Source organism: Pithys albifrons, chromosome Z (assembly GCF_047495875.1).
Source record: "Pithys albifrons albifrons isolate INPA30051 chromosome Z, PitAlb_v1, whole genome shotgun sequence".
Taxonomy (NCBI): domain Eukaryota; kingdom Metazoa; phylum Chordata; class Aves; order Passeriformes; family Thamnophilidae; genus Pithys; species Pithys albifrons.
Genome location: NC_092497.1, coordinates 60,031,285 through 60,044,537, shown reverse-complemented (window position 1 = coordinate 60,044,537; position 13,253 = coordinate 60,031,285). Strand labels below are relative to the sequence as shown.

Sequence of the window (13,253 nt, the reverse complement as noted above, 5' to 3'; positions counted from 1 at the left end):
CTAGGGACAGCACTGCTTACTCCACACAGAGAGGGGCCTAGCAAAGGTGGCCTAAACAAAGCTCATCTCCACACCCGGTTGGATAACCGCGGCCAACCGGCATCTTCCATGCGGTCAAACAAAAACAAAGAGATTTCAAAGGCATACACCTGCCTGCAAAGGTGTGCTCAAACTAACACTAGCATGTTGGAACATCAGAACCATGCTTGATACTGGGGATAGTGGACGTCCTAAGCGTCATTCTGCTCTAATTGCCCACGAACGGTCACGGCTCAACATTGACATTGCTGCTCTCAGTGAAGTTCGTCTTCATGAGGAAGGCAGCCTTAAAGAACATGGTGCTGGCTACACACTCTACTGGTCAGGCAAACTCAAAACCGAAAGACACCTTTCAGGAGTTGGCTTCATGATTAAAAACTCCATTGCCTCCAAACCTGCCGACAGGTCATTCTGATCGCATTATGTCCTTACGCCTCCCTCTACACAACAAGCAACATGTGCTTCTTTTTAGCGTATATGCCCCAACTCTCCAAGCTGACCCAGCAGAAAAAGACAAATTCTACACCGACCTGCGCTGCCTCACCCAAAAGATTTCTGCAGATGATAAGATCATAATCCTTGGTGACTTCAATGCCAGAGTAGGTAAGAATTCTGAAGCCTGGAAAGGAGTCCTGGGCAAGCATGGCGTTGGAAGCTGCAATGACAGTGGACGCCTCCTGCTAGAGTTTTGTGCAGAATAGCAGCTCACCATCACCAACACTATCTTTCAACAGAAAGACAGCCTGAAGACAACCTGGATGCATCCTCGATCCAAGCACTGGCATCTCATTGACTAGGTCTTGGTGCAACAGAGAAATGTCAGTGATGTCCGTCATACTCGAGTGATGCCCAGTGCAGAATGTCAAACAGACCACCGCCTTGTGCGCTGCAAACTTAACCTCCACTTCAAGCCCAAACCTAAGAGAGGCGGCATTCCAAGGAGGAGGCTCCAAGTCAGCAATCTTCAAACAGCCACAGTGAGAGACAGCTTCAAGGTAAACCTTCAAACTAGACTTAAAGATAATCCCATAGATCCTTCTCCTGAAGCACTGTGGCAACATATTAAAAGTTGCATCCTGCAGTCCTCTGAAGAGTCCCTAGGGTTCTCCTCCAAGAAAAACAAAGACTGGTTTGATGAGAACAATCAAGAGATCCAGGAATTGCTGAAGAAGAAGAGAACTGCTCACCAAGCACACCTACTCAGGCATCTTACCATATAAAAAAAGCCGCCTTTCGTCTTGCATGCAGCAAGCTCCAACAGAAACTTCGAGACATCCAGAACAAATGGTGGCTCGACCTAGCAGAAAAGACACAACTATGCGCAGATTTGGGTGACCAAAGAGGATTCTATGAGGCCCTGAAAGCAGTGTACGGACCCACACACCAGGTTCAAAGCCCCCTACTCAGTGCAGATGGTCAACTGCTTCTAACAGATAAAACCTCTATCCTGAACCGATGGTCTGAGCACTTTCAGACTCTCTTCAGTGCCAACCGTGTAGTCCAAGGCTCAGCAATTCAGCACATTACACAACAACCAGTGAAAAATGAATTGGATGCAACCCCTACTATGGGAGAGATACTCAAGGCCATACAACAGGTGAAAACTGGCAAGGCAGCTGGGGTTGATGGAATTCCACCTGAAATCTGGAAGCATGGAGGTCAAGCACTCCATGCCAAATTCCACGAGCTTGTTGTGCGTTGCTGGGAAAAAGGGGAACTACCACCAGATCTCCATGATGCAGTCATTATCACCCTGTACAAGAAGAAAGGAGAAAAATCAGACTGCTCAAATTACCGAGGTATTACTTTGCTCTCCATTGCTGGTAAAATCCTTGCAAGAATACTTCTGAACAGATCAGTACCCACTATTGCAGAAGATCTTCTACCTGAAAGCCAGTGTGGTTTCAGAGCCAACAGGAGCACCACAGACCTGGTGTTTGTTCTCAGACAACTGCAAGAGAAGTGTAGTCTCTATGTAACCTTCGTTGACCTCACCAAAGCTTTCGACACTGTGAGCAGAAAAGGCCTGTGGCAGATCTTGGAACGTTTAGGATGGCCCCCCAAGTTCCTCAAAATGATCATTCTGCTACATGAGGATCAGTGTTGACAAGTCAGATATGGCGATGCACTCTCTGAGCCCTTTCCAATAACCAATGGTGTGAAACAAGGTTGCCTTCTTGTACCAACTCTATTCACAATCTTCTTCAGCATGATGCTCCAAAGAGCCGCAGCATCTACATCCGATATCGTACCGATGGAAGCCTATTCAACCTAAGGTGACTGAAGGCCAACACCAAGACCCTGAATCACCTCGTCTGTGAGCTGCTTTTTGCTGATGATGCCGCCCTCGTTGCTCACACAGAAGCAGCTCTGCAGCGCTTAACATCCTGCTTTGCAGAGGCTGCAGAGCTTTTTGGGCTGGAAGTCAGCCTGAGGAAGACGGAAGTTCTCTACCAACCTGCACCTCAAGAAGTCTTCCATCATCCTCACATCACCATAGGCAATTCAGAGCTTAAGTCAGTCCAGCAGTTCACCTATCTGGGAAGCATCATTTCCTCAGACGGTAAGATCGACAAAGAAATAGACAACAGGCTAGCAAAGGCATACAAAGCCTTCGGAAAACTCCATAAAAGAGTCTGGTCCAATAAACACCTGAAGAAAAGTACAAAGATCAGTGCCTACAGAGCCATTGTACTGTCTACTCTTTTATATGGGTCTGAATCATGGGTCATCTACCGCCACCACCTGCAGCTTCTCGAACGCTTCCATCAGTGCTGCCTTCGTTCAATCCTAAACATCCACTGGTCTGATTACGTGACCAATGTGTCTGTTCTTGAACAGGCAGGGGTCAGCAGTATCGAGGCCATGCTGATGAGAACGCAGCTGCGCTGGGCCGGGCACGTCTCCAGGATGGAGGATCACCGCCTCCCAAAGATTGTGCTCTATGGTGAACTCGCCACTGGCTGCCACAAGAGAGGAGCCCCGAAGAAGAGATACAAGGACTCCCTGAAACAACACCTCAGCCTTGGCCATATTGACTGCCACCAATGGTCCACTCTGGCCTCCAATCGGGATTCATGGAGACACACCATTCACGACGCTGCTGCTTCCTTTGAGAATGCACGGAGAGAGTCAGTCTGGAGGAGAAAAGACAACGCAGAAAGAACCGTTCCTTGCCAATGTCACCCAGGGAGACGTTCCGCTGTGCCTTTTGTGACCAGACCTGCCTATCCCGTATCGGCCTTTTTAGCCACCAGCACGCTTGCAGCAAGCGTGGGTAGTGCTCTTCTCAAATCTTCGTTCGCGAAGCCTAGCCATGATGATGATGATTAAGGAGTTCTTACTTTTCACTGATTTCCCTCTTTTTTTAAACACAACATGAACCAGAGCTCACTTCCACTGAGAAAAAGTAGAACAAAGACACTGTTGTCACTATTGCACTGGTGTAAGAGAACAGCAAAGCTGTTGATGCACAGTGCATTTCTTCTAGTTCATGTAATGGTGACCACTATAGACTTTAAAACTGAAGTGCAAAGTTCTCAGTTCCATAAAACATCCTTAAAATCATATTTTACACATCCAGCTATGGTCACTTATATGAAAACTTTTTCTGCACATTAAGAAGTAAGACTAATGTACAGGAATGGTTGCACAGCTTTAAGTTTTCAGTTGCGATCTTATCCTATTGGTTGGATTGTTCTGGGATCTCTAAGTTTCTTCTCTTTTTCAGTGTATTGCCTTCCAAATGATTCATTTGTTTACTAATGTAGAGTCTGATAAACTTAACACATGCAGTACAAAGTATTAAATCATCAACTGAGAAAACTGTAATGCTTTTGCATGTAACTAATACTTAAAAATAGCAGAAAAAGTGCAAGCAATGCCATTCTAGAATCCTTCCTTTATGTCATATTTACAGCTTCCTCTTTTTTGGCACAAAGATGATAAACCTTCTTCAAGTTGTACCTACTACCTTCTGAAATGCTGCTGCTACAATCTCTCGATCTGTTCCTCTTTGTGCTTTTTTCCTTCTTCCCTCCTCAAAAACAATAGCCATTTTCAATCCCAAAGTCTTCATCATTTGTCTTTCTCAAATCTCTTGACATTCATTCTCAATGTCCATCTCTGAACAATTCTAGGTGTCAGCTTCCATCAGCTACCAAATACCACAATTCTGTATTTCCAAACAAGTGCCTTTGAACTTTCAACTTGCTCAAGATTTGCAAAGGCTTTTGGAAACATACTGAAGGTCTCCCATTAGAAGTTTGCAAATCTCACACTAAAACCCTTTAGTTTGATATGCAGTGTACTGCAGGGCCATTAGATTTATGATATGCTGCAGATACTGTTTGTCATACAGATAAATCATAATCTATTTTTGTAATCACCTCATTTTTTTTGTTTTACATATATAGAATAAACTCATTGAAATTAGAACTTTCATTTTAATTTCTGCTTTCACAATGGTGATGATAGGTTTGACTTAGTACTCTCCTAGGCAATATACAGTTTAAACAGCAATTAGTACTTCTAAAATGCAATGGTATTACATTCAGATTCATAAAGAAGAGGATCAACGAAAGTTTAGTAAAATGCAGCATTGTGACATCATCCAATATAACTCAGAGCTGAAGTAAAAACTTCATTCCATGAACGACCTAAAAATATTCTTACTTTCGGAAGATGCACATTCATTTTGGTAGCCTTCCAAGCAGGAGGAAAAGGATGTATTTGTGGCACACACCACATAGCACACACATGCAGCATGCATATATATATATATATATATATAGCTATAGATAGATATATAATTTTTGGGGGGAGGTGGGGAGGGGTACAAAACTCATAAAAAGTATAAAGAACTATTCTACCAATTTTTTGTATATACATGTGACTGGAAGAGTAACTCAACGTAAGTGTTCCTTCAAGGTGCTCTTCACTGTAAAACAGGTTCTCAAAAAGAAATATGGGGAAATGCTGCTAATTGACTTTATAATCCATTTCATTGAACATTCCTGTTTTCCTGTTTCAAATAATTTCAGCTAAGGACAAAAAGCATAGGTTTTGTCTAGACCTGGTCTTGCAAATTCAGCTTAGACTTTCACTTGGGATGGGAATTTTCTTCTTCCCATATTTCTCAAGTTACTAGTACAATCAAATTACAGAACAGCACACTTTTATATATTCACTGACAAATGCATATCATCAAAGTCATCAACAAATTTATGCTCACAAGAAAATTAGAACACCTAGTTTTAATATCTAATTCACAAAGTGGAACAAACTAAGCACCTTTGCTTTAGATGCATGGGTTTCTTCTCAGCAGTAACTGCTGAAATGTTCACTTTTTGCTTTCTTATATCTTCAATTAATACAAACAATGATAAGTAGAAGATTTTTGAGAAGGCATTAGCTGCAAATTTAGTTCTGACTTTTCCCAGGCCACTCAAACTGTATTGAAAAGACAAAGATCACATTTAATTGTCAGAAAAAATTATGAAAGACAGCTCACCATCTTCAGGAATGGAGTTGATGTATCATAATTATAAGCACTTTTATCCTTTAGGACAAGAATATGAGCAGAATCAATTATCACTTTCTTCACATTCATTATTGAATGGAAAAGTCTGTTAAAACATTTAAAGTCTTAATTAGTTTTCAGTTGCTTTTATTCAATATGGTAGCACCAAAATTTAGAAAAAAAAATCAAAGAACTCAACAACATGAGCTGCAGAAAAATAAATGTAATTTTTAATATCAATATAGCGTGAAACAAGACCAGCTAATTGCAATGGGTGACCAGACTGAAAAATGCAGAAATATTCTGAATTTCATTATATTCCTGCCTGGTATACTGAAAATGAGGTACATCTAATGGCTGTTATACTATAAAGGCATACCCTTGGAATACTGTTTCAAATACTTTTTCAAAATGCTAATCTTAGGAAAGTTTGTGATTTATGTTTGATTGCCAGTTTCTATAGTGGAGCAAAGGCTGAAATGACGGTCACAAAGTCAAGATTACATTTACAGAGGATTAAAAGAAAACATCAGAAACAAAAATTTAAATTGTTACTATGTTTTCCATTGCTTCAACACACACGGCTTACCAATTCTTAAATACAGAGAGCTGGCTAATTTTATTAGTAAAGTGAAAAAACCCCTTTATTTTACTCTCTAATAAGCAAGTCCATTGCACATGCTGGCATTTTGATTATACCTATGCTTTAAGAGATTAAGAATTTATGGAAATTAAAAATACTTGTCATGAAATAGATTAAGACAAGAAAAAGTATTTTAGATGCATTTAAAACAATTATTATTTAATGAAAATATTGTACTGTTAACTGTCTACCATCACCTACTTCAATCAAACTGAACAAATCATACTGAAGAAACCATAATTAAAGCATGTACATACAGACATCCATATATCAAACAATCTTATTCGAAAAAATTCTATGAAGGAGCTATCAAGAGTAATTTGTCAATACTGAGAAAGCAACTACCCACCAGCTATAACAACAATAAACAAAAATAGACAAGTAGAAGATTGTCAACATGAAAAAGATTTCCCACACTGAAGAAAGATAGGTTGGAGTGTGGGATTTTCCAAGGAATATACCCTTAAATAAGCACATATTCTTGATCATTGCTTAAGAGACACAAAAATAATATCCTATATAATTGTTACTGCAAAAAATAACTGCTGTTATTAAAGAAAGCTTGGTATTGCATCTACCTGACCTCTTCTGAAATCTCCAAGATTTTGTTTAAACTCCAAATTCTTGCTTAGAGCATTAAATAAAATATTTCATAAATGAAGAGCATGGGAAGCAGATCCACTTCTGCAGAGCATCAATACACTTTCAGTACTGAGTATGTTCCTATATCAAATCTGTATCTCTGAAATAAACACTTCTGTTCTAAAACAGCAAATGGAAATTAAGATTTAGGTTTATATATTTATAATTAATTACCTAGTGCCATAATCCACAACTACCCAATCTTTGGCTGTTCCTGTAATAGCATCATGATGCTGGAAGAGTCCAAGGTTCCTCCGGGCTTCTGTCAGCAATTTATAGTTATCCACTGAAGGAAATACATTCACCTTCTCAGATTTACTCGACTGTACCAAAGCCAAGGTGTAGAGAATTTCAGCTGCCCTGTAATTGCAAAGAATAATCAAGTATTTACACAGTGCTAAAACGTAAAAAGCAACACACATTTTACCTAAACAATAAACTGATGTTTTATTTCTTTCCTCATGCCTAGTTCCATTATCGCTTTAAACCTTGATCCTGAACATTTTAGCCTGTTTTGAGCTTCACTCAGTAGCTTCCTCCAAGGCTTCTGTGATGGAAAATAGACCTTTAAAATAAAAATATGACAGTACAAACTAACATACCATTTTCACAAATGTGTGAGGTGTAAAGATCTGGTCTTAAAATGTCACAGTATGGATACACTGCCTTAGAGGAAATGTACAATTTCCACTTCAAAAAGCAACTTTTTAATCAAATGAAATTGTCTTGAGTAAATATATTAATCAGTAGAGTATATAAATCTATTCTGCCTTTTACATTTTAAGCAAACTAAATTATTCTAAGGACTTCAGCACTTCAGGCACCTACTACACATTCACCTGAATGGCAACAACACTGGATCCAAAATCCCTTAGACGGAACAGAATTCAGAGCCCATCTCTTCCACACTGATGCAAAAGCCTAGCACTAAAATATTACCACTACATTCACACATGCTTTATAAGAAACTAAATTTATTTTACAAAAAATATCCCCATAATTGCCAGTGATTATGATTATTTGACTAATCAAAATGCCTGCAGAAATTCTAGGAAAACATCTGTCTACTCTTTTTCCTATCTTCTTTTCCTAAAATGTTGCAGTTCTACTTTTGTACGTCTGAAATCCTTTTTAAAATTTACTTGAGATTAATGAAGATTTTTCAAGCATTTGAAGAAACAAAGATGATACAGGTTAATGTTATAAAAAGCAAAGAAAGAAAAATAACCTTTGTTCTTGTAATGCTAACTTGCAGGCATATAAATAAAATTTTAAAAAATAAACCAACAGAAAGATGAGAATATGTTAACTTGTACATTTATCCAAGCCGCCAGTGAGTTCATGTGTTCAATTTTTAATTAGGTAGAACAACAAATTTTATAAACATATGCAATTTTTTGTTCACACTATTAATTGTTAACATGAAAAATACCTTTGGTTTCAGTTCAGTCTCTTTGTGCAACACATAGGTGACAATTATGAAAACACTGCAACTAGCACATATCCAACTAAACTGAAATGCACATTGTACATGTAACATCATAATCTATTTTCGTATTGTCAGTATTTGAGGAATAGGATAAGATTTTGGTCTTACATGTTAGGTAACTGCTCACAAAATCAAGGTGATAGAAAGCCAGAATTCTTTTCTTTTCAACTACTTGGACACTTTAGTTTAATCACTGTGATTTGTATGCTATTCAGTAGAAATTCCTACATCTATGAATCCCTCCTACTTTTTTCTATTGCAGCTTAATTTGAAAAGCAAATGGGAATATTTAGTTGAAAGAAAAGGCAGCAAATGCACATTCATCTAGTGAATAGACCCTCTCTAAAAGCATTTCACCTTTTTTACAAAATTTGAGTTAGCTCCTAAACACTAACCTAACAACAGTTGTAAAAAAGAGAACAAAAAAAATTATAGTCCTCAATCTACAGGTTGGATTTTCCATCTCACCAATAACATGGATTTAATTTTTGCTTTTTTATTAATAGGGAAGTCTCTCAGATAAAGAATAATCCTTTCAAGTCTCAATATTATTCTAAATATTAGAATGTTTCAATGGTCAAAGATGACAGGCACGGAGAAATACAACATTGTACTAGTGAACACTTCAACTGATAGGTAAGAATCTCTCTGATACTTTCCATAAAAGCTGTATAAAGCCTTAACTTTCTCATCTCTATTTCAAACTACTGCAGATTACCTGAAATAGTTTCAATGAATTTTCCACTTTGTTGTATTTTTTCACTCTCTCTCCCTGATGGGACACTGCAAATAGACCCAAATCTGCACCACTGGTTGCTCAAAGCCTACAGTAGGCTATGTTTAGGTCCACTTCATACGTAACATAAATGAATAATTTTTCCAAGTTTCTAAACTTCAAGATGTAGTAATTTCTATCCATCTGTATAGCTCAAAGTATCACTGCATCATTTGTCCTGCTTCAGAATTACTTCAACAGTTTGGGGTTTTTTTGCAAATTGACTGTAATTTTCCCCATGTTTTCATCAGGAAAGAATAAAAAAAACAGAATGTGTTCCGAACTTGTCCCCAGCTGTGCTGTTGTCCTTGGTATCTTTTCATTCCTCTAAACAGACTTTTCTGGTCACTGATTTTATCATCCTTTAAACTACTTCAATACCTCCATCTCTCAATTAAAATTAAAAAATCAATTATATCTCAAATCAGGAGTTATGTCGATCTCCATTATAAAATACTTAAGATTACAAGGACTTCTTTAATACACATACCTAAAACTTTTTTAAAACAGGAAAATCCTGAACAACCAACTCCTTTGTTGTCTAAAATGTTAGTTATTCTATTAAACACTGAGGCTGAACACTATTTCCTGGCTATTAAGTAGCAGTGAAGTACTGCTTTGTTGGAGATGGCGAGTACATGAACATGCAGGAATGGAGGAGGGCAAGGGATCGTCGGACCGAATTCGACGTGTGGAAGGTCCAGGAGGACCATTCCTGACCCAGACCATATCCCTATACCAAGGACTTTGCCTGTTACTGCCTCTCTCTTGTTCTAGCAGTTTCCCCCCGCGGCAGGCAGGAGCTGTCACAACAGGTGTAGCTACTATTGGCCAGCTCCTTCCAAGGGGCGGTCCCGATCCTGCCTGTCCCCAGTTCACACCCCTTCAGTTCCTTCACCCAGTAGTATGTAGCGGATTTGCATGCTCCGCCCTAACTCCGCCCCCTTTCCAGAACATTCCCTACCTGAGGTTATATCAATCCCTTGTTCTGTTAATAAAGTAGATCAGCTCAGACCATCCCTGGCCTCCTAGGTGTTTGTTTCAAACCTTACCTGGGGCCTGGGAACCTGCGATTGACAGCTCAGCAGACGGTCTGCGAACCCCCGTCGCTGGTCTGGTCCCTTCCTAGCCACCAAGACTGCGACAGATGGTGCCGAAACCCGGGACCTGTCGGCTGGGCCTGTCGTTCTAGATTGGCTCGCAACTGTCCCGCGTCGGTGATAGCCGCGGGAGTATCTGAGACACTGCGGTCCGGCAGTCTCCCCCGACAGAGACTGGGCATAGGCCCCTCCTCATCGCTGAAGCAGGCGACCGGCGAGAGAGGTGAGCTGTCGGGGTAGCCCCTTCCCCTCCTAACCCCGTCTCCAATTCCCCGGAATACTCTGCGCTCTCCATCAACAACATGGGCTCTGCTCTTGGAAAATCCGAGCGCCCAGTTTACAAGAAAATAAGAGCAGTGATCGAGTATCAAGGCCATAAGTATGATAAAGCCTCCTTGAAGGCCTTAGCTACATGGATTAACAGCCATCAATGTCAGATCCCAGAGGAGTTAAATCTAGAACACTGGGACAATTTGGGGGCAACCCTTTGGAGAGCAGAGAAGAAGTGCGATAAAATGGCGGCGAAAGCGCTTATCGCATGGAGGCTGGTCTATATGTTACTCCAAGACCGCCAAAAGACTGGACTTAGCAATCCAACTGTCAACTCGGCCCGGGCACAAGATGGTGTCTCGAGGTCTTCGTCCTCCCATACTAACTACGGGGAGCCCAAGGTCATGAAGAAGGACGACATGGCGGTGGGGGGACACTGCATGCCACGCGGCGAATATGGCGGCGGCGCAAAACATCTTGTGGCGTGGGACACTGAGGGGGGAGCTATGAGCGGAGGCAGTGATGGAGGACTTTGGGAGGGACCGCCCGAATACACGCCCCCAGAAGCACCGCCTAAAAGCCACACCCCTCATGGCGTCATGGCCCCGCCCTCACCTGGTGGCCACGCCTCCACCCAACCTTCTAGCTCCGCCCACCTGAGACAACATGGCCGCACCCATGCCGCTAGGCCCGAGACCCACTCGATGGAGGCCTACCCGCCACTACTACCAAAGCCTCCATGTAGCCGTGATCTGCCCGATCTGCCCAGTGCTCCAGCTCCGGAGAAGCCATGTAGGCCTGAGGCTCTGGCCAGGCCACAGGCCCTACGGCAATCCGTAGCGCACAGACAGTTGTCTGTTAAAACATCACAGGAGTGCCGCCATATCACCCGAGTGACAACGCAGCCTCCAAAGTGCGCACACCCGCCTGCCCCAATAACACCGGTAGGCGAGGGTCGTTCTGAGATGGACAGTGAAGGGAAATTATATACCTCTCCCCTCACTAGTCCCGAAGGACACACTCCGGACTGTGACTGTACTCACATGCCGGACACTTCAACGCCCCGGCCAAACACCTTTAACATCAGGGCCTCCGACACCGTCCACGCTCTCTCCGCCTCCACAACTACCCAAGTAGAGGTGGTCCACAACATCATTGAGGCGCAGGAGAAGGCGTGGAAGGCCGTACATGAGCAGGCGACCCAGGCGGGAGACCTAGATATGCTTAAGGCCTTTCCAGTGCACATAGAAGGAGGTAGGCCGCCACAGTGGAGGCCTATTTCCTATCCAGTGCTTAAAGACATCAAAAAGGCTATTGTTGAGCATGACCTCGGCTCCCCATACACCCTTAGCCTCTTGGAGTCCTTCTTCCAGGCGTTCGACCTTACCCCGAATGACATCAGGCAGGCAACGAGCGCCTGGCTGCCCTCCCTCCAGTACTCGGCCTTTGAGGCGGAGTGGAAGGCATTGATCAGAAAACACGTCAAAGAAGGGGACTTCATCCCTATTCCAAGGGACCTAACACATGAGAAGGCTATAGACCAAATGTATGGGGAGGGAGCTTATATCACCAATGCCAAGCAGGCCATGACTCCCCTGCCTGTCCTTCACAAAACAGCCGAGCTGGCGTTTGAAGCAATTAAAAAGGTGGCACAAACCAGCACAAACACACCATCCTATGCTCTAATTTTCCAAGGCCCGAAGGAGCCCTTTTATGACTTCGCGTCCTGACTAAAGGAGGCAGTCACTAAGCAAGTCAGCGACCCCAAAGCCCAAGACGTGCTTTTTAAATTGTTAGTGGTTAAAAAGGCTAATGAAGAGTGCCGGAGGATCCTCTGGCCCCTAAGGAGCCCCACATTGCTAGAAATGATAGAAGCGTGCCGCAATGTGGACTACACAAAAAAGGACCTGGAACTGATGGCTTGCGCGGTCAAGGGCCGCTGTTTTAACTGCGGTAAGGAAGGGCACCTAGAAAGACACTGTCCAAACAATCAACCGCCACCCTCACCAAAGACCCTACCTAAATACAACTGTCAGCGTTGCGGGAAGGGGAAACATTGGACCTCCTTATGTAGATCGGTAACGGATCTCAACGGTGACCCGCTTCCCCCAAAATCGCCAAAAAGTCAATACCGGAAGCAGGTCACGTTTAGTAACCCCCCCGTACAACGCGAAGAGGGCAGTGAGCAGGAAAACTCCCCATCGAGCGCCAGGAGGGGCGCGACGATAGTAAGTACCTCCCCAGCGCACCTCCAACGGGCTCACTCGGAGCCGAGCTTACATTAGACCAGGCTCGCTGCATCACATTGCACCCCAGTGATCCTTATGTCATCTTAAAGGGAGAGGAGTGTACAATAAAGGTAACACCCAAGCAGCCGTTAATAAAAGGGGAGGAGTACCTGCTACAGCCGGCCACGGAAGCCTCCCACAGGGGTATTATTGCCCAATCGGAACTTGTTTTATCCAACAAAGGCGATAACTTTAATATTAGTGAACTGACTTTGTCCCTCCGAGTTCTTCTTCCCCCAGTTGAAGTCTCTTCCTCAGATCCGGTTGCTGTCGTTCTCCCGATCTCTCAACTGCAGCACCAGCAACTAGCAGTGAAGGCCGTCAACTGGTCCACGGCCCTGACGGACAGTCAGCCTCTGTTGTTCGTGGTCGTAGCCTCGCCCCTGGGGCGAATGAAAGTCGAAGGGCTACTTGACACAGGAGCAGATATCACCATCATCGCAGCTAAGGACTGGCCTGATGGCTGGCCAAAGGAGGAGACAGTTC

General features: G+C 42.7%; 1 protein-coding gene across 1 annotated transcript in view; it reads right to left on the bottom strand.

Annotated features, from left to right (window-relative positions):
- Positions 1 to 13,253, bottom strand: part of MAN2A1 (mannosidase alpha class 2A member 1) — a 117,828-nt gene that overhangs the window by 58,006 nt on the left and 46,569 nt on the right. The window contains exons 10-11 of the mRNA XM_071580285.1: positions 7,020 to 7,205; positions 5,552 to 5,666 (exon numbers count right to left, since the gene is read on the bottom strand). Of these exons, the coding sequence (XP_071436386.1) occupies positions 5,552 to 5,666; positions 7,020 to 7,205 (301 nt within the window). The remainder of the gene's footprint in view (positions 1 to 5,551; positions 5,667 to 7,019; positions 7,206 to 13,253) is intronic.